The 27270-nt window shown below is 36.4% G+C and overlaps 1 protein-coding gene across 7 annotated transcripts in view; it reads left to right on the forward strand.

Annotated features, from left to right (window-relative positions):
* The window catches only part of MAP2K5 (mitogen-activated protein kinase kinase 5), a 260525-nt gene that overhangs the window by 94316 nt on the left and 138939 nt on the right, over nucleotides 1-27270 (forward strand). For all 7 annotated transcript variants that reach the window (XM_054451151.2, XM_054451149.2, XM_063652330.1 and 4 more), the window contains 4 exons: nucleotides 8401-8469; nucleotides 8559-8640; nucleotides 20703-20764; nucleotides 26710-26758. In XM_054451151.2, coding sequence (XP_054307126.1) covers nucleotides 8401-8469; nucleotides 8559-8640; nucleotides 20703-20764; nucleotides 26710-26758 — 262 coding nt within the window. The remainder of the gene's footprint in view (nucleotides 1-8400; nucleotides 8470-8558; nucleotides 8641-20702; nucleotides 20765-26709; nucleotides 26759-27270) is intronic.

The following is a 27270-nucleotide window of genomic DNA, read 5'->3' on the forward strand; positions in this document are numbered from 1 at the left end:
CTGCCTGGCTTCCCCTCCCTGCACTGAGGCCTGGAAACTCTCTGGTCACCAAGCTGGGCAATCATAGGGCTCATCTCATTTGTTTTCCATCTTTCAGGGATCACTGCCCTGTTCTGGCTAATGTCCAATGTCTGGAAGCCTGTTGATCTGTTGATGTGTGTGTGTGTGTGTGTGTGTGTGTGTGTGTGTGTTTTAGTACCTCTTCCTTTCTTTTTTTTAATTTAACTTTTAAGTTCTGGGGTACATGTGCAGGTTTGTTATATAAGTATACTTGTGCCATGGGGATTTGTTGTACAGATTATTTTGTCACCCAGGTATTAAGCCTAGTACCTATTAGTTGTTTTTCCTGATCATCTCCCCGCCTCACCCTCCACCCTCTGATAGGCCACAGTGTGTGGTGTTTACCTCTAGGTGTCCATGTGTTCTCATAAGTTAGCTCCCACTTATAAGTGAGAACATGCGGTATTCAGTTTCCTGTTCTTGTGTTAGTTTGCTAAGGATAATGACCTCCAGCTCCATCCATGTTCCTGCAGAGGACATGATCTCATTGTTTTTTATGACTGCATAGTATTCCATGGTATGTATGTACCACATTGTCTTTATCCAGTCTACCAGTGATGGGCATTTAGGTTGATTCCATGTCTTTGCTATTGTGAATAGTGCTGCAATGACCATTTGCATGCATGTGTCTTTATAATAGAATGCTTTATATTCATTTGGGTATATACCCAGTAATGGGATTGCTGGGTCAAATGGTATTTCTCTTTTTAGGTCTTTGAGGAATCACTGCACTGTCTTCCACAATGGTTGAACTAATTTACACTCCTTCCAACAGTGTATAAGCATTCCTTTTTCTCCACAACCTTGCCAGCATGTTATTTTTTGACTTTTTAGTAATAGCCATTCTGACTGATGTGAGATGATATCTCATTGTGGTTTTGATTTACGTTTCTCAAATGATCAGTGATGTTGAGCGTTTTTCCATATGATTGTTGGCCTCGTGTATATCTTCTTTTGAGAAGTGTCTGTTCGTGTCCTTTGCCCACTTTTTAATGGGGTTGTCTTTTTCTTACAAATTTGTATAGACCCCTTCCTTATACCCCTTTACTGCAAAAATTAACTAGAAATTAATTAAAGACTTAAATGTAAAACCCAAAGTACAAAAACCCTGGAAGACAACCTAGGAAATACCATTCTGGACATAGGAATGGGGTAAAGATTTTATAATGAAGACACCAAAAGCGATTGCAACAGAGGCAAAAATTGACAAATGGAATCTAATTAAACTAAAGAGCTGCACAGCAAAGGAAATTATCAACAGGGTGAACAGACAGCCTACAGAATGGGAGAAAAATTTTGCAAGCTGTGCATCTGACAAAGGTCTAATATCCCTTTCCTTTCCTTACACCACTCTAATCCAGATGCTTGGCTTCTTTCTTGTCAGACATGTATACCAGCTTTTGAATTGTTCTCAGTAAATAGAAGCTACCATTTATTGATGATTTATACAATACTAAGCATTTTGCATGCATTTTTTAAAATTAATACTCACAACGTTTTGTAACTCTTACTGATTCCCATTTTACAAAAGCTGAGGCACAGAGAAGTTAAATAACTTGCCCAACGTCCCACAACTGATAAGTAGTGGAGCCAGGATTTAAACATAGGTAGTCTTGTTCTAAGTGCCGGTGACCCCCTGCCGGCGCTGCTCACTGCTCTCAGATTTGGCTTGCCAAGGATCATCCTGGTCACATTTATTTCCCTCTCAAAAGTCTTCAGAGGCTTCACGTCACTTCCCAGATAAACTAAAGACTTCAGAGGATGGAATTCAACATCCTCCACGATATGTCATCAGTCTGCTTTTATAGCATTATCTTACATGTTTGAATCCTGTGTGTCTTTTAAGTTGAACTCGTTGCCTTATCTGAACTCAGGCACTTTCTCACTTCAACACTTTGATTCACGTATTCCTGTCTAATTAGAATGCTTTCACCCGTTATCTCTACCTATCAAAATCTTTAACACCCTTCAAGGATCAGCTGAAAAGCCTGCTCCTTCATTGAACTTTTCTGGATAAACCCTGTCACATATGGTCTATCTCTCACTCACTCATTTTCTTCTTTGAACCTCTCTAGAATTCCCTGTATCTGTCTTTTAAGGGTGTTATCACCAACTGCCTTGTATTTTGCTATTAGTATACCTGTACATTTCCCGTATTATATTGAAATCTCTTTGTAAGTGGGGAACAGATCTTATTTATCTTCTTGCCTTACTCCGTGATTCCTGCAGATCCTTGCATATAGGGTATATAGTACAAAGCATTACACATAGCGAGTAAGTGTTCAACACATAATTTGTTGAATGACTGAGTGAATACATTTTTGTTCTTCTGTTTGTTCTTTAGTTCATTCATCTTTTAAAGTAACATCTTGAAAGCAGGTTCAGCTCACATACAAAATATCTCATAGCGTTCTTTATATGGACCATTGCTCTCACCCAGAATATTTCTTAACTTTTTTTATATTAAAGGATGAAATGGGAGGTTAAGAGTTAGAAGCATATTTGATCTTTTCCTGACCCTCTGCTGACTTTTGTGTGACTTCAAGCATGTCACTTGAACCTCCCAGTGACCTCAGCTGTGAAACGGGGCTGCCTGGTGTCACAGAGGGATTGCGAAGAGCAGCAAATCACAGTCCTTGTCCAAACAGAATCACCTGCAGGGTCTGACGCCTGCATGGAATGATGAGGGAAATTTAATTTTCTAAATAAAGTGGTCAGTAGGACCCACACTTTGAATGTCTATGGGCACAATTAGATGAGTCCTTGAAAATCTGTTACTTTTCCTACTCAAAATGTTTCTCATGTTATGCCTTTAAATGTTCTTGTTTTTTAGACAAAAAAGCATATTGTAAATGTTTCCCTTTTTAGACTTCTGAGGTAGGAATATATTACAAGATATTTTTAAAAGAAGTTGAATTTTGGAAAGAATAATGTACCATGAATTTCTATTTTACACTATTGAATTTAGAAAATGTTCTGCCTCAAAGAGAACATTTTGAAAATGATGCTAATCACATTTTAAAGATAACTATTTCATAATGACCATATGTAATTCATGAAACGTGTTTCTACCTTTTTGTGTGTTTGTTTGGTGCAGGTAGTCAAGACAATTGCAGATAAGTAGAGCAGAAAACAAATAAAAATACTGTTAGCCATCTTGTAAACAGAACCTTTTTATACCATTAATGTATTCTATAAAATCTTTCAAGTAGTAACGCTTGGAGGATTTAATAGATTTCCCACTATTGTTTGTTTTCTAAGTGGGAAATTTCCACCTAACAGGAAATTTCTTAGCATTGTATATTGCATGTGCTGATTATCATTCTTTGACTGCTTTGGGTTTCTGCTGCTTTTAAACTAGCATTTAAATGGACCATTTGATTAATCATTTGTATACTGACTATAATCCTCCCAAATTTCCTTTCTGAGTTGTACATACTGTAAAAGACAATTATGTCGCCACAGATTAAATAAGTGAATTAAAACAGAATAGCAGCTTAATTTGACCTGTGATTTTGCTCTCTTTCCCTTTAGTGAAGTGTGTGCCACTCCAGCAAATAAATGAAGTCATCCATGACAGCTTGTGATGAATTGCCGTATTTATACTGTATATTTTAATAGCCTCACACTAATTTAAATTGAGCACAGAGTAAATTATAATTCAGTCACTTGACTGCTTATATTTAACTTGACAACTCATCCTTATTTGTCCTGGAGGTGTAGTGGAGAGCAGTGGAAATGCACTAAGGTATTTCAGTTTCTCACTTAACCCTTTCTCCATGGAATGCTTCATATTCAAATTCTCTTCAGTTTGAAACATTTAGCACTTCCTAAGGAGAAAAAAAATAATGAAGAATCAGGGAGTCCATACTTTCCTTGGACTCCAAAAAGAAAGTTAGTCTTTGCCATGCTTTTTGCCATTGCCTTCAAATAAGGAATTGGATTTGTTTATTTTTAGCAGTTTTAAAGCTCACTCACAAGAATACACAGGGGAAGGAGAATTAACCTTCCACCCAGAGTGCTAAGTCTCCCAGAAAATAGAGAGCATTTGAGTAGAGTTATTTTAAGGTGGGTTTTACTTTCCCTCTCAAGTTCTCAGAAATTACTTTATTTGTTTTTTCCATCATTTTGGAATCTCCACTATTCTAGACTAAAGCAAATACCAACAATGATCAAAATGAATTAGAGTACAGCGGATTAGCTCCACAAATACAGTATTCCTTACTACATTTTAGGTCAGTGTGGCATTTTTATTTATTTGGTGGTGTACGTTTTTGGTTTTAAATTCAGTTTAAAATCAAGCAATCTATTTCTTCTGTCTAGAAACAGTTTCTTATAAAGAGGATTATAGTTGTAAAGACTTGAGTTAAATCCCACATCACTTACTAGGCACTACTGTGAGTTAGACCCTGTGTGGAGTGCTGGGAGGGATAGAAAAATGTACAAGACTCAGCCCTTGCCGTTGAGAGACTCATAGTCACTCTAATCTTGAGGCTTCTGTTTTTAGGAGATGAGGGATGCATGCTCAAGGCAGAATGTACATATTGAGGGCCAGAGCTAGAGATGAATTTTGATGGAGGACTTTGAGATGAGCTTCATGGAGGCAGTGGTGGCATTCAAGCTGGATCGAAAAGATAGAACAGGTTTTTTCAATCAGTGCCTGGAGAAGAGAGAGGAAGCACACCCCAAGTAGAGGAAACAGCAGGAGCAAAGGCTGGAAGTAGGGAAAGCACAGGATATGTGTGTACACCAGGAAATGTCATCTGATTTCACATGAAGGGTGGGTTTGTGGTGGGAGTAGTGGGAAGAGGAGTTAGAATAAGTTGTCTATATTGTGGAAGAATTCCTTGAATGTCATGCTAGAGTTTTAACTTTATTGTAGGCGATGGGAACACATTAAGGTTCTTGATCAAGGGAATGATATATTCACAGCCAGTAGTTTGGGATTAATTCCAGGAGGGTGGCTAGCAGTGTGGCATCATGTCATTTCTAGGTTGTTGGTGGCCTGGAGATGCAATATATCTTAATAGTCATATATCTTAGCACTGAATAAATGGCTTTTGAAACCTTAAATAAGTGGTTCTCAACCTTACTTTGGGTTAGGAATTACCTGGGGAGCTTTACAAAATAACAAAGATGTGGGCCCAACCCAAGGGATTCTCATTGCATTGTTTTGGGGTAAAGCTTGCACCTTGGGATTTTTTTTTTAAGTGCCCTAGGTATTATGATATGAGGCCAGGGTTGAGAACCATTGATTTAAGGTTAATAATAACTTCATTCCTTTTATCAGACTTTTTTAGAGTGAGAGATTCCTGGTACTTGTCATCATAGTAGGAATAGCTGTAGTATTTTATGCCGTAGGATTGAACTGACGCTAGATGAATTAATTTTGTTGGTAAGTTTTACACAAGAACAAAAATGTAAGTGAATATTGTTGGCAAATGACTATTGATCAGAAGTGTTTAAATGTTTCTTGGCAGTTTTGTATTACACTTACAGTCTAGTTTACTGAGATCTTTTATAAATAACCCCAAAGCAAACTCTTTTATTTTTTTTGAGACAGAGTCTCGCTCTGTTGCCCAGGCTGGTGTGCAGTGGTGTGATCTCGGCTCACTGCAAGCTCCACCTCCTGGGTTCATGCCATTCTTCTGCCTCAGCCTCCCAAGTAGCTGGGACTACAGGTGCCCGCCACCACACCTGGCTAATTTTTTGTATTTTTAGTAGAGACGGGGTTTCACCGTGTTAGCCAGGATGGTCTCGAGCTCCTGACCTCGTGATCTGCCCGCCTCAGCCTCCCAAAGTGCTGGGATTACAGGCATGAGCCACCGCGCCCAGCCGCAAACTCTTGATAGAAAGCACCTATGCCTTTTTTTCCCCACCTTCTCCTTCCCCAAATCAACGCCTGGCCAATGTCAGGACTATAAAATGTACTTTAGAATTGTCCTTTTCTTTCCTTGCTCTATCAGCAGTTTACAATGTATAACTTATGTTTTTTTCTTCAGTATGATTATATATATATTCTTCAGTTGTAATACAAAATGTAATTCAAAGTTGAATGGTATATAACTACACTGTCGTAGTAATTCTAAATGTTAAGTTTTTATCTAGAAATGTCTAGAGTCAGAAACTCTGCCACAAATAATAAAAATTGTTTTCCAACTATTCTATTCTCATCACTGCCTTTTAAAAGTAAAAAACAAGCTGGGCACGGTGGCTCGTGCCTGTAATCCCAGCACTTTGGGAGGCTGAGGCAGGTGGATCACCTGAGGTCAGGAATTCAAGACCAGCCTGGCCAACATGGTGAAACCCCGTCTGCACTAAAAATACAAAAATCAGCCGGGTGTGGTGGCACGTGCCTGTAATCCCAGCTACTTGGGAGGCTGAGGCAGGAGAATGGCTTGAACCCAGGAGGCAGAGGTTGCAGTGAGCCAAGATCGCGCCACTACACTCCAGCCTGGGCGACAGGGCAGGACTCCATCTCTAAATAAATGAATAAATAAATAAATAAATAAAACAATTACTCTTGAATTAGTTTCACTGACATGCTTAATAGAATTTGAACAGTTGAACAGTATGGTCTTCTTTCTTAAAAAAATATGTGTTTGAAATAAACTATAATTTATTCTAGATAAGTTTATAAATATTTTATATTTATGGGTTATAAATCACTGTGGGTAATATCACTCAGTGATTGATATTTTAAATAAACCGTAAAGTACTGAAAAGCCCATGAGACTTGAGTCCAGAGGAGGGGGTCCTACCATTCCCAGGCTCTGTGCCTCCCAGGAGGGAAACCTGGTTTCCTCCTCACTCAAAAGAAGGGAGTTAATGAAATAAAATTTCTTCAAGCTTTAACTTTCTATGACAGTATTAGCAAAGAACATTACCTGACTGGAAACAAAAAAAAAAGATGATATATTTTAAAAATTCCTTATTTCTCTCATAACTAAAAACCCTACTTAAAATGTTATTTTTGGCTGGGCATGGTGGCTTACGCTTGTAATCCCAGAACTTTGGGAGGCTGAGGTGAGCAGATCATTGAGGTCAGGAGTTCAAGACCAGCCTGGCCAACATGGTGAAACCCCATCTCTACTAAAAATACAAAAATTAGCCAGGTGTGGTGGCAGACACCTGTAATCCCAGCTACTCAGGAGGATGAGACACGAGAATCACTTGAGCCCATGAGACAGGTTGCTTGAACCCAGGAGACAGAGGTTGCAGTAAGTCAAGATCGTGCCACTGCACTCCAGCCTGGGTAACAGAGCAAGACTCTGTCTCAAGAAAAAAAAAAGTCATTTTTTGGCCGGATGTGATGGCTCATGCCTGTAATCCCAGTGCTTTGGGAGGCTGAGGTGGGCAGATTGCTTGAGCTCAGAAGTTCGAGACCAGCCTGAGCAACATAATGAAACCCCCATCTCTACCAAAAATGCAAAAAATTAGCTGGGTATGGTGGCACACCTGTGGTCCCAGCTACTTGGGTGGCTGAGGTGGGAGGTTTGTTTAAGCCTGGGAGGCAGAGGTTGCAGTGAACCAAGATCACCCCACTGCACTCCAGCCTGGGTGACAGCATGAGACTGTGTCTCTAAATAAATAAATAAAATGTCATTTTTATTCATCATCCTCTCTGCTTATTGCCTAGTGTCTGGTCACAAATCACAAGATAGTCCTTTTTTTTAAGAGACAGGATTTTGCTCTGTCACCCAGGTGGGAGTGCAGAGGCGCAGTCATGGCTCACTTCAGCCTCAAATTCCTGGGCTCAAGTGATCCTCCCACCTCAGCCTCCCAAGTAGGTTGGGACCACCGATCATACTACACCCAGGTAATTTTTTTTTTTTTTTTTTTTTTGTAGAGATGGGTTCTTGCTATGGTGCTTAGGCTGGCCATATACCCCTGGCCTTCAGGTACCCTTCCACCTCAGCCTCCCTCCCAAAGTGCTGGGATTACAGGTGTGTGACACCACGTGGCCAACACAATTCTTTTATATTGGTTTGAGGGTCATTCCTATGTTCCTCTTTTGAAAATAGCCAATGTAGCTAAAATAGAGTGCATAAATTAAGAGTGTTACAACTTAACTGACTTTTAAAGCCATTACTGTTGACCTTTGAGACCTGGCTTTTTTCTTTGGTCCCATCAATCACTTCTGTACCACCTTCCCCAGTATAGAAGGACAAAAGGTTAGACAGATGCGGATACAGCTTGTATTACTAGGAGTTATAGTGGTAAGAAGAAGGAAGTGGGGAAGAATAAAGGAACTACCGTGTTTTTAGTTCTTATATTTCATAGTGATTATAACTAATATAATTAGAAGATGAATAAATATTAATACCTTTCTATATTTAGGTCATACTACTAGATATTACACTGGAACTTCAGAAGCAAATTATGTCTGAATTGGAAATTCTTTATAAGGTAATTTTTTTCATAATTTTTATTTGTAAAGCATGCCTGTGGTATTGACTTGCAGGTTTATAACTACTTTTGTCTTATTTTTGTTACAGTGTGATTCATCATATATCATTGGATTTTATGGAGCATTTTTTGTAGAAAACAGGATTTCAATATGTACAGAATTCATGGATGGTGAGTTTTCCCTTTTATAACACTTATAAAATGATTTTTAGAGTATATAGTGCTTTAAAACCTGGTTTTGATATAGATATCAAGTAGAATTAAAGATAATAAAATATGCTAATAATTACCTCATTTATACTCTAAGATTATTTCAGTGTTGGGGTTCCTGGGGTTAAATATTTATAGCTGAACTATAATTTTAAGAATTGAACTTCACTTTTATTGAAAATTTAAATAGAACAGATTAAATGCTAGTCTAATTGGTGGTTTGATATTTGATTCTTTTGCACAATCTGTCTTTACTTGCAAAACAGATGTTCTGTTCTTTTAATGTTTCAATAGCCAAAACAGATTTTCTTTTAAAGAAATCTATTAACCCGATGTCCTGTGTCTTTCAGAAAGACATCGCTTCTTAATTGCAAGATAAGAAATTGTTTTTCAACACAGCTGTTTAGCCAAGATGTGTTTAATTTTCTTTGGACTTTAGTCCTTTCCTTCCCTCTCTATTTTTTTATTCATTTCTAGTTTGGTAGTTCTTTCTTGACCTGAATATTATGGCAAAATACAGATTTCTAGGGACGTATCAGTGAAATGATGTCATCATTATTATTATTTACCAATTTTAAATCTAAGCAGTCTTTAAATTTTACATATTCAGTTTTCCATAGTCTAGTCCATTAAAACACAACTTAAGAAAATATTGTTAGTTCCTTGTGGAGATTCTCAGTACATTACTAAAGCAATTAGTTTGTGCCCTGCAAAATTTTAGTGAGCCAACATTGGTACCTTGATACTGTCATAAGGTGTATAACATGTTCTAAATTAGTTATAGTAGAATGTCAAGAATTAAAAATCTTACAGCCATATAGGTAAGTATGATAACTGTGGAGACTGACCAGAAAAAGTGGATTCATTGAGCCAATACATGTTACTGTGTTGTAACTTTTATCATTCTTTCTTTGAAGTCTTCAATTTTTCAGTTCTGCTCAAACATTTTTGTTGAAACAGGGCACGGTGGTTCACGCATGTAATCCCAGCACTTTGGGAGACTAAGGTGGGAAGATTGCTTGAGCGCAGGAGTTTGAGACCAGCCTGGGCAATGTAGTGAGATCTCATCTTTACAAAAAATTTTTTAAAAATATGGCCGGGCACGGTGGCTCACTCCGGTAATCCCAGCACTTTGGGAGGCCAAGGCAGGCGGAGTTTGAGACCAGCCTAACCGACATGGCGAAAACCCGTCTCTACTGAAAATACAAAAATTAGCCAGGTGTGGTAGTGCATGCCTGTAGTCCCAGCTACTTGGGAGGCTGAGACGGAGAATTCCTTGAACCTGGGAGGTGGAGGTTGCAGTGAACCAAGATTGCGCCACTGCACTCCACCCTGGGTGACAAAGTGAGACTCTGTCTCAAAAAAAAAAAAAAAAAAAAAAGGAAAATTAGCCAAGCATGGTGGTACAGGCCTGTAGTCCCAGTTACTCTGGGGGCTGAGGTGGGAGGATTGCTGAGCCCAGGAGATTAAGCCTGTAGTGAGCTGTGATCGTGCCACTGCACTCCAGTCTAGGCAACAGAGTGAGACCCTGTATCAAAAAACAAATAAATTAAAATTTTTTATTGAAATATAACTCAGATACCATAAAATTCACCTTTTAAAAGTGTACAATTCCATGGTTTTTTATATACTCACAAGGTTGTGCAGTCATCACCACTGTATAATTCCAAAACACTTTTTACCACCCCCAGAAAGAGACTTCCTACCTATTAGTACTCACTCTCTACTTTCTCTTTCCTCAAGTCCTTGGCAACCACTGATTTATCTTCTGTCTCTATGGATTTACCTATTCTGGACATTCCATATAAATGGAATCTGATAATATATGGCCTTTGTGTCTGGCTTCCTTTACTTAGTATAATGTTTTCAGTGTTCATCCATACTATTGCATATATGAGAACTTCATTCCTTTTTATTGCTGAATAACATTTCATTGTATGGCTATACTACATTTTGTTTATTCTTTCATTAGTTGATGGACATTTGGGATAGTTCTGCTTTATGCATAATTATGAATAATGCTACTGTATATATTTGTGTACAAGTTTTTGTGTGGACATATGTTTTCAGTTCTTTTTTTTTTTTGAAACAGAATCTTGCTCTGTCACCCAGGCTGGAGTGCAGTGGCGTGATCTCGGCTCACTGCAACCTCCACCTCCTGGGTTCAAGCGATTCTCCTGCCTCAGCCTCCTGAGTAGCTGGGACTACATGTGCATGCCACCATGCCCAGCTAAGTTTTGTATTTTCAGTAGAGACAGGGTTTCACTGTGTTAGGATGGTCTCGATCTCCTGACCTCCTGACCTCGTGATCTGCCCGCCTCGGCCTCCCAAGGTGCTGGGATTACAGGTGTGAGCCACTGCACCCAGCCAGTGTTTTCAGTTCTTTTGGGTATATACCTAGGAGTAGAGTTGCTAAGTCATATGGTAGCTTTATGTTTAACTTTTTAATAAACTACCAAACTGTTCCAATCTATTTTATACCACTTTGCATTCATACCAGCACTGTATAAGGTTCCATTTTCTTCATATTTTTGCCAATACTTGTCATTTTGTGTCTTTTTAAAATTGTGGGCTTGTAGTGTGACATGGTATCCCATTTTGGTTTTGATTTAGATTTCTCTAATGACTAATGATGTTGAGCATCTTTTCATGTGCTTATTGGCCATTTGTATATCTTCTTTTGAGAAATATGTTTTCAAATCCTTTGTCTATCTTTTAAATGAGTTATTGGGCTTTTATTGTTGAGTTGTGATAATTCTTTATGTATTCTAATACTTGGCTCTTATCAGATATAGGATTTCCAAATATTTTCACTCATTGTTTATCTTTTCACTTTCCTTTTTCTTTTCTTTTCTTTTTTTTGAGCTGCGGTCTCATTATGTTGCCCAGGCTAGTTTTGAACTCCTGGGCTCAAGTGATCCTCTCACCTCAGCCTCAAGTTTTATTGTTTTAGCTTTTATATTTAAGCCTTTGATTTATTTTTGAGTTAATTTTTATATATGGTATGAGATAGGGGTCCAAATTTATTCATTTGCATGTAGATATCCATTTGTTCCAGTACCATTTGTTAAAGACTATTTTTCCCATTGAATTTTCTTGTTGTACTTGTTGAAAATTGACCATAAAATATATTTCTATACTTTTAATCAATGCGTATACATCTCACATTGATCTAGTTGTCTATCTTTGTACCAGTACCACACCATATTTGATTACTTGTACTTGATAACTCTGGATTATTATAGTTTTTAAGTTTCAAATTGAGAAGTGTAAGTGCTCCAACTTTGTTCTTTTTCAAGATTGTTTTGGCCATTTTGAACACCTAGCATTTTTATTTGAATTTTAGAATCAGCTTGGCAATTTCTCCAAAAAAATCCAGCTGGGATTTTGATAAGAATTGAATTGAATTTTTAGATCAACTTGGGGAATATTGCTGTCTTAACATTATTTAATCTTCCACTCCATGAACACAGATGTCTTTCAACTTACTTAGGTCTTCTTTAATTGTTTTTCTGTGATTTTAAAATAATTTTTAGGGTATAAGTGGTAACTATTTGTTAAATTTACTTCTAAGTTTTTTTAATGCTGTTTTTCTTAATTTCGTTTTTGAATTGTTCATTGCCAGTGTATAGAACTGTAATTGATTTTTGTATGTTGATCTTGTATTCTGCAACCTTGCTGAACTTGTTTACTAACGTTAATAGCTTTTTGTGGATTCCTTAGGGTTCTCTATATACAAGATAATGCCATCTGCAAATAGAGGTAGTTTTAGTGCTTTCTTTTCAATTCTGGATGTCTTTTATTTCCTTTTCTTGCTTAATTACCCTGGCTAGAACCTTCAGTACAATGTTGAATAGACTGATGAGAGCAGACATCCTTCTCTTGTTCCTGACCTTAGAGGGAGAGCTTTCAGTCTTTCACCATTAAATATGATGTTAGCCATGGGTTTGGAATAGTTGTCCTTTGTCAGGTTGAGGAAATTCCCTTCTATTTCTAGTTTGTTGAGTATTTTTTTTTAATCATGAAAGGGTGTTAAATTTTGTCAGATGCCTGTTTTATATCTATTGAAATAATTGTGCGTATTTGGTCCTTTATTCTATTAATATATGGTATACTATATTAATTGATTTTTGCAAAATGAACCAGTCTTGCAGTGTTGGAATTATTCCACTTAGTCATGATGTGTAATTCTTTTTATATGTTCCTGGGTTCAGTTTGCTAGTATTTTCTTGATGATTTTTGTATTCATATTTATGAGGGATATTGGTCTAGTTTTCTTTTTTTGTGATGTCAGTGTCTGATTTTGGTATCAGGATAATTCTGGCCTTATAGAATGAGTTTGGAAGTGTTGCCACCTCTTCTGTTTTTTGAAAGAGTTTATGAAGGATTCATGTTAATTCTTTTTTAAAAAAAATTTTAGGGGCTGGACAGGGTGGCTCATGCCTGTAATCCCAGCATTTTGGAAGGCCAAGGCAGGTGAATCACTTGAGGTCAGGAGTTCAAGACCAGCCTGGCCAACTTGGTGAAACCCCATCTCTACTAAAAGTACCAAAAAAATTAGCTGGGCATGGTGGCACATGCCTGTAATCCCAGCTACTTGGGTGGCTGAGGCAGGAGAATCACTTGAACCCGGGAGCTGGAGGTTGCAGTGAGCCAAGATCATGCCACTGCACTCCAGCCGGGTGACAGAGACTCTGTCTCAAAATAAATAAATCAATCAAAATTTTTATGGATCCATAATATTGTACATATTTATGGAGTACATGCATAATAATATTTTGACACAAGCATACAATATGTAGTAATCAACTCAAAGTAATGGAGATATGTATGACCACAAACAGTTATCATTTCTTTGTGTTAGGAGCATTGCAATTCCACTTGTGTAGTTATTTTGAAATATACAATAAATTATTAATTGTGATCACTCTGTTGTGGTATCAAACACTGGATCTTATTCTTTCTATCTGACTGTACTTTTTTACCCATTAACCAACCCCTCTTTGTCCTTCCTTTTTCACTACCCTTCTCAGTCTCTGGTAATCATCATTCTGCTATGTCTCCATGATCATTAGTTTTTGGCTCCCACATATGAGTGAGAACATATATGTCTTTCTGTGTCCAGATTATTTCATTTAAAATAATATCCACACATATTCTTGCAAATAACAGGATTTCATTCTTTTTATGGCTGAATAATATTTCATTGTGTTTATGTACCACATTTTCTTTATTTTTTCTTCGATGGACACTCAGATTGATTTCATATCTTGGCTGTTGTGAGTAGTGCTGCAGTAAACATTAGAGTGCACATATCTCCTCAGCTTACTGATTTCCTTTCTTTTGGGTATATACCCAATGGTGAAATTACTGGATCATAATAAGGTAGTTCTATTTTTAGTTTTTTTGAGGAATTTCCATACTGTTTTCCATGGTAGCTGTACTAGTTTACATTCCCATCAATAGTGTATGAAGGTTCCCCTTTCTCCACATCCTTGCCAGCATCTGTTATTCCCTGTCTTTTTGATAAAAGCCACTTCAGCTGGAGTGAGAGGATATCTCATTGTGGTTTTGATTTGCATTTCCCTGATGATTAGTGATGTCAAACATTTTTTCAAATGCCTGACGTTAATTCTTCTTTAAACATTTGATAGAATTCACCAGTGAAATCATCTGGTTCTGAGGTTTTCGGGGTGTGTCATTAGTGCGTGTTTTTTTTTAAATTATGGTATAATACTCATACAAAAATTTTAACCTTATTAGCCATGATATGAGTCCATTTTGTGTTGCTATAAAAGAATACCTGAGACTGGGTAATTTATAAAGAAAAGTGGTTTATTTGGCTCATGATTTTGCAGGCTGTACAAGAAACATAGTGCCCAGCATCTGTTTCTGGTCTGGGTCTCAGGAAGCTTCCATTCGTGGAGCAAGACAGAGAGGAGGGAGGTCCCAGACACTTTTTAACAACCAAATCTTGTGGGAACTTAGAGTGAGAGCTCACTCAATTTTGTGAGAATGACACCAAGTCTTTCATGAGGGATCCACCCCTTTGACCCAAACACCTTTCACTAGGCCCCATCTTCAACACTGGGAGTGAGATTTCAACATGAGTTTTGAAGGGGACAAATATTCAAACTGTATCAGCCATTTTAAGTATATAATTCAGCAGCATGAAGTACATTAACATGGTTGTGCAACTGTCACCACCATCCATCTCCAGAACTCTTTTTGTCTTGCAAAACTGAAACTCTATACCTATTAAATAAGAACTCCTCATTCACCCCCGCTCCCAGCCCCTGGCAAACAGCATTATACTCTGTCTCTATGTGACTACTCTAGGTACCTCATATAATTGGAATCACACAGTATTTGTCTTATTGTGTCTGGCTTATTTCATTTTGCATTACATCCTTAAGATTCATCCATGTTGTACCATGTGTCAGAATTTTCTTCCTTTTAAAAGCTGAATAATATTTGTGATTAGTTTTTTTATTACCAACTCATTCTTTTTATATACAGGTTTAGTCAGATTTTTTATTTTTTCTTGAGTCAGTTTTGGTAGTTTGTGTTTTTCTCAGAATTAATCTGTTTCATCTAGGTTATCTAATTTATTGATACACAGTTCTGAAAAATCTCTTATAATCCTTTTTATTTCTGCGAAGTTGGCAGTAGTGTTCCCTCTTCCATTCCAGATTTTAGTTACTTGAGTCTCCTCACTTATTTTCTTGGTCAGTGTAGCTAAAAGTTTGTCAGTTTCTCTGTTTAAACTTTTTTTTTTTTTTGAGATGGAGTTTCGCTCTTGTTGCGCAGGCTAGAGTGCAATGGTGCAACGTCAGCTCACAGCAACCTCTGCCTCCTGGGTTCAAGACATTCTCCTGCCTCAGCCTCCGGAGTAGCTGGGATTACAGGCATGTGCCACCATGCCCGGCTAATTTTGTATTTTTAGTAGAGACGGGGTTTCTCCATGTTGGTCAGGCTGGTCTCGAACTCCTGACCTCAGGTGATCCACCCACCTCGGCCTCCCAAAGTGCTGGGATTACGGGTGTGAGCCACCACACCCAGCTAAAAAAATTTTTTTCATTTAAAATGAAACCAACTTTTGGTTTCTTTGATTTTCTCTATTGTTTTTTTCTATTCTCTATTTTGTTTATTTCTGCTTTAATTTTATTATTTTCTTTTTTTCTGCTTTCTTTGAGTTTAGTTTTAGCTTGATGTTCTCCTTCTGTTTAAGGTAGCAAGTTAGGATATTGATTTGAGATCTTTCTTCTTATTTAACGTAGGTTATAAATTTTCCTCTAAGCACGGCTTTAGTTGCGTCCTAGAAGTTTTGGTATGTTGTGTTTTTATTTTCATTAATCTCAAAGTATTTTCCATTTTTCTATGACAGAAATCTCTTGTGATTTCTTTTTGACCCATTTTTATTTAGGTATGTGCTGCTTAATTTCCACATATGCGCACTTGAGAAGAACGTATTCTACTGTGGTTAAATGAAGTATCCTTTACATGTCAGTTAATTCCGATTGGTTTATAATACTGTTCAGTATTTTCTTATTAATCTTCTGTATAGTTTTGTCCATTTTTGAAAGTGAGATATTGAAGTCTCAAAAACTAGTATTTTTGAGTTGTCTATTTCTCCTTTCAATTCTTTCAGTTTATGTTTCATATATTTTGGCACTCCGTTGTTAGGTCCATGCATGTTTATAATTGTTATATCTTCTTGGTTGATTGATCCTTTTATCATTAGAAAATGTCTTTGTCTCTAGTAACAATATTTAACAATAGTTATCTAAAAGTCTATTTTTTCCACTAGTATAGTCACTGCAGCTCCCTTTTGATTACTATTTGAATAGTATATCTTTTTTCATCATTTTTCAACCTGTTGGTTTCTTTAAATATAAAATACCTTTGTTGTAGACAGCATATAGTTGGATCATTTTTTAAAAAATCAATTCTACCAATCTGTTACTTAATTAGAGTGCTTAAACCTTTTACATTTAATTTAATTACTAACAAGGTGAGATGTATCTATCCCATTCTGTTTGTTTTCTATAAGTCACATCTTTCATGTTCTTCTATTATTGCTTTCTTTTATATCAAGTAGATATTTTCAAATGTACCATTTAAATTCCCCATGGTTGCTTTTACTCTGTGTTTTTGAGTTATATTCTTAATTTTGCTCTAGGGATTACAATTAACTTCTTAACTTATAACAATTTAGTTCAGATTAATACTGACTTTATTTTAATAGTGCACAAAAGGCCAGGCATGGTGGCTCACGCCTGTAATCACAGCACTTTGAGAGGCCGAGGTGGGCGGATCACCTGAGGTCAGGAGTTCGAGATTAGCCTGGCCGATTTGGTGAAACCTCTTCTCTACTAAAAAAAATACAAAAATTAGCTGGACTCAGTGGTCCATGCCTGTAATCCCAGCTACTCGGGAGGCTGAGGCTGGAGAATAGCTTGAATCCAGGAAGCAGAGGTTGCAGTGAGCTGAGATCGTGCCACTGCACTCCAGACCAGGTGACAGAGCGAGACTCCATCTCAAAAAAAAAAAAAAAAAAAAGTATACAAAAATTTTGCTTCTGTATAGCTCAATTTCTTCTCATCTTTTTTATGCTGTTATTGTCATATAAGTTACATTCTTATACATTGTGTGTCCAACACAAATTTAAAATTATGCCATTGTCTCTTAAGTCATATAGAACAGAAAAGATACAAACCATACATTTATCCTGTCTTTTATATTTGCCTATGCAGTTACCTTTACCAGTGTTCCTTATTTCTTCATGTGGATCTGTCTTTTAACTTCAATCTAAAGTTCTTTCAGTCTGAAAGACTGTATTTTATTTCTTGTAGGGTAGGTCAACTAATGATTAATTCTCAGTATTCTGAGATAAATTTTCCAGTTTATTTGAGAGTATCTTAATTTCTCCTTCAGTTTTGTAGAATAGTTTTTGCTGGTATAGAATTTTTGGTTTATAATCTTTTTCTTTCAGCTGTTCAAATTGTCATTCCCCTGCCTCTGACCTCTGGTTTCTGATGAGTAATCAGCTCTTGTTCTTTTTGAGGATTATTTGTAATTGAAATGTCACTTCTCTTGCTGCTTTCAAGATTTCTTTTTGTCTTTGGCTATGGATAGTTTGATAATAATGTTTATAGATATAGATCTCTTTTAGTTTATCCTATATGAAGTATACTGAGCTTCTTGGATATGTAGATTCACTTTTTAAAATCAAATTTAGGAAGTTTGGGGTCATTGTTTTCTGAAATATTCTTTCCACTCCTTTCCTTTCCTTTTCTCTTCTCTTTCTGATCTCCCATTATGCATATGTCCGTATGCTGGATGGTATTTTACAGGTCTCTGAGAATGTGTTCATTTTTCTTCATTTTCTTTTCTTTTCATCATTACACTGGATAATCTCCATTGACCTATCTTTACCTCCCTTGATTCTTTCTTCTGCTGTCTCAAATATGCTGTTGATCCTCTAAAAATTTTCATTTCAGTTATTATACTTTTCAACTTCAGAATTTCTATTTGGTTACATATGACTTCAGGGAACAAAGTGACAGATCACAGAGAACAAACCAGTAACTTTGGAATCACGAGCAAAAAGTTCAAACCTACCGAGCCACAGATGAGTTTCTAAATGCCTTGAATACCACCATCCCAGCTAAAATTAAATTCTGTCTATTTGCATCATAGTAGTATCACATCGCATGAGACTTTTTAAACTGCAAAAAGTTCACGTGTGATTCTCAAGCTATGTCACGTCATGGGGAAACCTTTAAAATTTTTTTTTTTTTTTTTTTTTGAGACAGGGTCTTACTCTGTCACCCAGGATATAATGCAGTGGCACAGTCTCTGCTCACTGCAACCTTCACCTCCCAGGTTCAAGCAATTCTCCTGCCTCAGCCTCCTGAGTAGCTGGGACTACAGAGTAGTGTACACCACTTTGCCCATCTAATTTTTATATTTTTGGTAGAGATGGGGTTTTGCCATGTCTCCTAGGCTGGTCTCAAACTCCTGACCTCAAGTGATCCTCCTGCCTTGGCCTCCCAAAGTGCTGGGATTACAGGTGTGAGCCACCGTGCCTGGCCACCTTTTAAATCTTTAACTTCTGAAACTTCAAAGGTTCAGGTCTTCTCTGAGCTCTGCCATCAGCTGACTCATGGCTTTAGCTAGAACATTCACATCACTGGGACTGTTTTTCCCACCTGTCAAGTAAAGTTGCTGGACTGATCTTTAATGTCCTTTCCTGTCCTAATGTTTGATAGGTCTAACAGTTGCCATTTTTGATAGATCTGTAGAATAGAAATGATAATAAAACAGAGAAAAATTAAACCAACCCCTTCTGCCATTTTTAACCTGATAAGAATTACTGAATTGCAGAAAAAGAACTCATCAAACTTAACAGGAACTCTTAATCCTGAGTGGATCTGCTACATCATTTTTTCACCTATGACGTTTATCTCTAATGGACATGAAAAGGACAAAATGAATCAGTGATGGCACAGAGCCAGCTGTGTAGATTTAGCCATATGGATAGTTAAGGAAAGCAGGTCTAACTGAGGTTAAAAACCAGTGAACTACCTCAAAATTAGATTCCTTTTTGGCTTCTTCTACTCATAATAGTGGTAAGGTAATCTTTGTTTTTTAGGTTTAGCTTGTTGAAATCATTGTCCATTTAGTTAATTAAGCCCTGATTTATATCCTTGGTAAAAGTAAATCTCCTCTTAGAAGTTGTTACTTGTACATGTGGATGGGTTTTCACCTTCTAGTTTTGAGCCATTCGGGTCATTCCCTTCATAAGGGATTGGTCCAGTAAGCTGCATTTGTCAGTCTTCCAAATACCAGCATGTAAAACTTGATCTTTTTTATTCTGTTTATCCTTGGTACTGCCAATTTATCTGAAAGATCAATGAGAACATAAAATGCTTTTCTACTGTACTCTCACTTTTATTACATCTATAATAAAATTGTCATTTTGGTAAATAAGGGTGGTTCAGTTCATATCAGAAGTGTCTTTTTTTCATTATCTTCCCAGTAGCACTGAGCGCCAAAGTGTAATGTTTAGTTACACAGTGGTTTCTCAGTTTGTTGTTCAAATCTGCAAACTACAAGCAAAGTTTAACTAAGAGTGATCATTTTTCTCTATCTGCTTTAAATGGGATAAATATAAAGCCAGTAGCCATATATATATATATGCATGTGTCTATATGCATATATATATATGTATACTTGCATACATATGTTTGTATATGAATACATAATTTTTTACAGATAAAAATATTTTCTCTGATGTTTAGCTTTATGAAAATTTGACATATGAAAATATTCACATTTGCATTTCAAAAGAATGACATACTTCATGTTTAGTACCTTATGAGGCATACTTATAAATCATCCAGTAATAAAGCATTAAATAAGAATTTTTAGCCTCTGATAGGAAAAAATATTTGTCAAATACTCTGGAATACAATTTTTTTATAGAACTGAAAGACTGTATACCTCAATTTGACTCTTAAAGAAAGGTTATTACATATTGTTAAAATAGATCTCATAATCATATCATTAATGAGCAAAGTAGTCATTCTCTGCATATATTCCAGCTTTTGTTGGATTAATGTGAAAATTCTAAGATATTACCCTGGTTTACATTTGAGAAAAACTGTTACAAAAGGCAGGCAACTAAATGTAATTGTCATATTGATCTTTATAATTTTGTGTATGTATATAAGTTTACATAAAGTGTAGTTTCTTAGCTTGCCCTTGACTAGTTTCTTTCAGTTTTTCATGTATGTGACTATACACTTCAGAATAAAATGGAAATATCTAGTTATACTTCATCAGGAAGTATGATTATGTTATAGATAACATTGGACTAAAAACAAGTTTTATACTACACATCCAGTGCGTGGTGTAGGAAGTGTAAAAACGTATTCTCACAGTGAATACACAGGAGAAGCCCAGTGCATTGTTCTGTTAATTTTATTTGTAGTAACATGGCATGTTTATCTCTACAGGGGGATCTTTGGATGTATATAGGAAAATGCCAGAACATGTCCTTGGAAGAATTGCAGTAGCAGTAAGTATATGGCTTCAGTGTTAGGAAATTTGAGTGATTTAATCCTTCTGATCAAGCTCATTCTTCTTATATTCTCAATGTTTTTTCTTGTTCTTCAATCCCAGTTGGCTCCCAAGACCTTCTTGACTTTCTCCTGTTTTGTTCTTCTTTTCATAGACCAGCCCACCCACCATGACAACATAGTCACACGCTTATGTGCTCCAACCTGTTCTAGTTTCATGTGTTTGCAGGGACCTTGGTGTTCTTGTTGACTCGTAAAATTCCCAACTTCTTCTTAAAAAAAAAATGCTTTTTTTGTTTTGTTTTTACATTTTGTAGTTATGATTAGCATATGATTAGCAAATACTTAAAAAGTCTGAGTTGTTAAAGCAGTCTATGAGAAAATATTAATTTGTTAAGAACAAAGTAGTATTAGTAAAGATTTTTTGCAGTCTTTTTATGTTCTTGGTTTTTAATTTTTTCATCAACTACATCTAGAAATTTATTCCCTTTGTGATTTAAAGCAGTTTTCCCATATTCTTGTATTTTCTCTATGCACTAATATACTGATGAAATATATAAACTAAACATTACTATAATGTTCTCATAAGTTCCATATTTCACATTTATAATAATGTAGGTTAAACAGTGTCTAAGAGAAGTCATGGGGTGGTGTAATAGTAAACAATTGCTAAACTAAAGGCACTATGTTAACTTCAGTGGTTTAATGCAGAACAAAGTGATTGTACCATGTACCATTTAATTAAATGGCTGATTTTCACATTCATTATACATCAAACTGACAACTCAAATTCTTTAATCCAACATGGACACTTATTTAGTCTTAGTTCATTGTAATTCACAGCTTTCCTTTTTTCTTTCTAATTATTAGTGTGAACTGCCCTGGATGATGAGAACTTTCTTTTCTGATGCTATTGCTGCTAAGTAGCTTCTCATCTACATGTGCAGGTAGATGAGTATGAAATTTGAGTACTTAAATCACTATTTTAGATGAAAATAAAAATGTTTCATTTCCTGTTCTAATCCCAGGAGACAATGAATGCTTTGTGGCTTTTGGCAGTTCTTGGCTGTAAAGTTTAATAACATGTATAATAAAGGGCAAAAAAAGACAAGGATACCAATTGAAAAAGAAAAAAGTATACAACTTCTATATACTCATTTATCTATGGAACTTGGCAAAAATAGAAGTCTGCCATCTTCAGTAGAGAAGCATGTTCTTCCTGAACTTCATAAATCTTATTTCCCTCTTGTTTAGGGCATCCACACAAGGCCACCTATCTTTTCAATTCTACCGGAATAGGAAGACTGTTGAAGTGAATAGAGTCAGCAGAAAAAATAATTCAGCATCAAATACAGGGCTTGCCTATTAAGTGAATGAAAATATGACACAAATTATTTTAGTGAAAGGCATTAAAGTAAGAGCTACTCTGAAGGATTGTTTATGTTTGCCCTTACATTTTTTTTAATTAGGGGTTTCCCCCCTAAATATGTGTCCAATTTCTCCAGCTTTTATGGCTCATCAGGTCATAGTAATGAAAACTACTTACAGCTGGAGTAGAAGAAATACTTTTAATAATTTTGCCCTTTGTCTGCCACAGAGATGATCACCTCCATGCTAAATTCTGCAGGAGCCTGGGTTTGTATAATGCCTCCAAAGTGTATTTTTTTTTTGTATGTATCCTGAGCAGGCTACAAATTTGGATTATCATTTGTTGCAGCTGACAAACACCAGATTGGCCCATGGCTAATACCTGGCACCAGGAGGGTTGTACTAGTCAAAATAAGACTAGCAAATTGATGGGCTGTGGGCTATGGTGTGTAAACTAAATATTCCCATAGTCTGATTGTGTTCCCAGTATCCTTGGTCATCTCTCTGAAAGTGTACTGAAGACGGCATCAACATCTTTCCCTTGAGTTCCCTCATTGAGGCCAAGAAAGCACAAGGGTGCTATTGCCAAGTCAAAAGCAATAGAATCAGAAAGAGAGAGTAGGGAAATAGGTGTATATTGAATACTTCCTGTGCCAATCACTGTTGCATGCTTTCTATACAAATATTATGTCATTTAGCCTTTACAGCCACCTTGTAAAGTGTGGATTATTGAACATACTCTGTGCACATGCAAGATGAGGTTTGGAAAAGTTAACCAGCTTGCCCAGAGTTATCATCTAATTAGTCAGTACAAATTTGAACACAGGGCTGTCTGACACCAGACCCCTTGCTTTCTCCATGTGTTTTCCTAACAGAATGAGAAAAAAAAATAGAGGCAGGAGTGGAAGAAAGAGCTAGGCTAAAAAATAAAAAAACAGACTTATGAATGAGGGAATAATGGAGCAACACAATTGCTTCAGATTCTTTTCATGTCTTTAGGTATCTCTCTTTTCCCAAATTAACTTTATTTTCCAGGATCTAATAATCTGGCATGCAAGGCAGGTTCATAGGTCCACAGTTCATTACAGCATGGACCTCTGTCGACCTCTGTGATATGTTATTCAAATTTTCTTTTGTAAAATGTATGGCAAGAGAGTTTTGTTTTTTTTTTCCCAAAGGAATTTATATATACCTGATTTCAGCCTTCCAACTTACTCAGTGGCTCAGTGGTTTTTCTCTACTATCCATTTGAATCTGGTCTTCTATAAAGAGGAATGCCTTTCTGCCTTTCCCTGCCACCTAACACATTCTATTTTTCTTCTGATTTCTGAAGCAGTGACATTGCGTGCTGTATTTTGAGTGCTAATGTTGATTGAAGTTGTCCCTGAAAGGAGGTGCACTTGACATGTCAAGGAGCGAGTGATTGACAACAGATATAAGTACTTTTAGTGTCAAGGCTTTGTCAAGTCATTATTGTGAAACCCAGCCTACTGAATACCAATAATATCCTTTAGATTTTCAGTTCACAGATGTCTAGCTCCTTTTTCACCAGAATTTACATGTTTCTAAAGGAAAATGTAGTGTATTTTGACAAAGAATAGGAATATTTTCTTTTTGAATCTCTAACAAAATGAATAATTTTAGCAAATATTATAACATCAGTATTTGTTTTACTTTTTTCTACCTGACAATCAGAATATATTGGATTGCCTTCCCCTACATGTTTTCTGAAAATTCATTTTGTATGGAACCAATTTTTAGTGGTGAGCTATCTTTAATGGGTAGTTTTTATAACATGCAGCTAAGCTTCTAAGTTGAAAATTTTAACCCTTCTTCCTCAGAATGGAGATGATCACCTCCATGCTAAATAAGATGACCTCCTCCTATTACTCAAAGAGAAAATTGTTTTCATTATGGATGTTAATTTTTATAAACATTTAAAGAAATATTTTTGTTATATTTGCTTCCGTGATAAAATTATCATTATTAATATTTTGATATTTTCTTTCTGTATTGTCTTCCTGTCCAGAATACATGTGTTTTATTGTAATGCCAGTTATTTCCAAACTCTGGAACAAGTCATTTGCTATAAAAATGTATGCTGTTCTCTTAGAACAGACAAACATATACTAGAATTGATGAATCTATGTTAGCAAATCTTTCAGGAGCACATTGCACCCTTTGAGAACAATTAAAATATGTTAACCTCTGCTCAGTATTAATTGATATAGATTTTGTCTTCTAGATCTTTAGTATTTGGAAATTGGCTTTCTCCCCTTGCATTTCTTATTTCACAGTTGCTCTTAGGCTTCCTTCATCAACTAGAATTCTTGCATATTTAGCCCCTAACCTCTTCTTACCATTTTCAAGATATGTAAACCACTCATTTACTTCTCATGGGTAATGGTAGGTTTTCTTGTTCTTATAGTCGTGACTTACCCAGAATTCTCTATAGTGATGAATACTTTTAAATCTTACAGTAAATTTTGACTAATAGTGATTTGTTCAGTGTATCTGGTGTCTAATTTTGAATAGTCAACCTTGAAATTGGTAAGTTCACGCTCATGTGCATATAGGGTCAATGGTTATGAATAAAACATGTGCATTTCCTTTTACAGCAATTTATACATAAAGACTTTTTAAGTTTTTAATGGTGACCACTGATTAAATTTTCCACATAGAAGGTAGTACTTGTAACCCATATACTTAGGGTCATGGAAACATCTTTTTTTCAGTATCTCATTCAACTAATTATTCTTAACTCAGGCTATGAGAGTGAAAAATGCAAATCTAATTCAGATGTTTGTATTTTCTCATTTTATTTCCTTGACCTGGCCTTTTAATACCTTGCCTTGTCAACATATATGCTTTGCATCAGCCAGACTGGCTTATGAGGACCATCTTGATATACTTCGTTCTTTCCTGCCCCAATATACTTTATAAATTTGGGGGGAACTTTTTATTTTGAGATTATTTTAAACTTACAGAAAAGTTGTGAGACTAATACAAAAAGTTCCCACAGATGCTTCACCCATATTCCCCAGTTGTTAACAGTTTACCATATTTGGTTAAAAATCTATAAATGTATTTTTTCCTGAAACATTTGAGAATAAGTTACAGATATTACGGCCTTTATCCCAAAATATGTTAGGTGTCTATTTCCTAAGAACAAACACATTATCTTACATAATCACTGATTAAAATCAGGAAACTAGTATCGATACAATACTATTATCTACTCAACAGCCCTTATTCAAATTTCACCAATTGTCCATTAATACCCTGTATAGACAAAAGAAAAAAAATTCTGGTCCTACTCCAGTCTAGGATTATTCACTGCATTTGGTTGTCATGTCTCTCTAATGCCTCAGTGTTTGTCTTTCATGACTTTGATATTTTGGAAGAGTACATTGCCCCAGTACTTTGATTATATATTTTTACCTTGACCTAAACACTTCCTTTTCTTTTTTTCATTTAAGTTAAATCCGTTACTCAAGCTGTAACACCTTAGTAAGCCTTTCTGACTCCTGATGGGAAAAGCAGTTTCTATTCTACCCACTGCCTTATTTCATTAGTTAACTTTTTAAAAATGTCTCTCCAGGCCAGGCATGGTGACTCCCACCTGTAGTCCCAGGGATTTGGGAGGCCGAGGCAGGAAGATCCCTTGAGGCCAGGAGTTCAAGACCAGCCTTGACAACAAAACAAGATCACATCTCTACAAAAAATATTTTAAAATTAGCAGGGTATGGTGGTGTGCACCTGTAGTCCCACCTACTCAGGAGGCTGAGGTGGGAGGATTGTTTGATCCCAGGAATTTGAGGTTACAGTGTGCTATGATTGCACCATTGCACTCCAGCCTGGGCAACAGAGTGAGATCCTGTCTGAGAAGAAAAGTTTTTCCTTGGTCATAAGTGTCATGACTTCAAAAAAAGTTCTACACACAGAAGTATAGAAAATTAAGAAAGCCATTTTCCCTTTTTCCTGTCTCTCTCCTTGCCTGGCTTAGCATCATTATGAATTCAGCATAGGTACTTCCAGATTATTTTATATACACATGCACTTATTTCTTTCATTTGGAGTACCTTATCTTCAGAAGATTATAAACTCATTAATGGTAGGAACCTGTGGCTTTTGCAATTGGTTTTCCCGCAAAGCCTCACACAGAAATGGGAGGTGTTCAGTAAATGCTTACTGATTGACAGAGTTTTAAAGGAAGAGTTAGGCCAGGTGTGGTGGCTTACGCCTGTAATCCTAGCACTTTGGGAGGCTGAGGCAGGAGGATCACTTAAGCCCAGGAGTTCAAGACCAGCTTAGGCAACATTAGTGAGAAAAATAGCCAGGCATGGTGGTACACACCTGTGGTCCCAGCTCCTCAGGCAGCTGAAGTGGAAGGATTGCTTGAGCCCAGGACGTCAAGGCTACAGTGAGCAGTGATTGTACCCCACAGCACTTCAGCCTAGGTGACAGGGTGACACCCTGTCTCAAAAAAAAAATATGTTGAATGTATTTAAATATGGAAAGTTCCTTATAAAAACCATAATTGATAATTGTACTGTTTTCTTTTTCCTAAATTTAGGTTGTTAAAGGCCTTACTTATTTGTGGAGTTTAAAGATTTTACATAGAGGTATGTGCTGGGCTTATAAGCTTGGACTTAATTTGGGGTGGGGTTGGGTCTCTCCAGATACCTTGATTTTTAAAGTAAGTGTTCTGACATTTAAGCCAGCTGATACATCTGGTACTCAAAAAGATGGCTGCTCTATAAATGTTATTTTTCTTGTTTTCTCCATCAACTGCTCTCATTTAGATTATAAACTTGGTAGTGTGTTTTTGTGAATCACCTTTGTCAAACTTGTAAAAAGATATTTCATAGTATTTGAAAATAACAGGATCTTGTTTGTCTTACTTAACTCTTGTTAATGCAAAACCTTTGCTTTCTGTACAATTACATCCTTCCTTCTATTAACATTTCAGATAGCATCACACACTGTTCCTTAAGAGATTGCTTCACATACCTGGAAAGAAAAACTTTATTTTTAATTTTTTTAAAGATGGGGTCTTGCTCTGTTGGCCAGGTTGGTGTTAAACCCCTAGCCTCAAGCAGTCCTCTTACCTTGGCCTCCCAGAGTGCTAGGATTC

Source organism: Pongo pygmaeus, chromosome 16, assembly GCF_028885625.2.
Source record: "Pongo pygmaeus isolate AG05252 chromosome 16, NHGRI_mPonPyg2-v2.0_pri, whole genome shotgun sequence".
Lineage (NCBI taxonomy): Eukaryota > Metazoa > Chordata > Mammalia > Primates > Hominidae > Pongo > Pongo pygmaeus.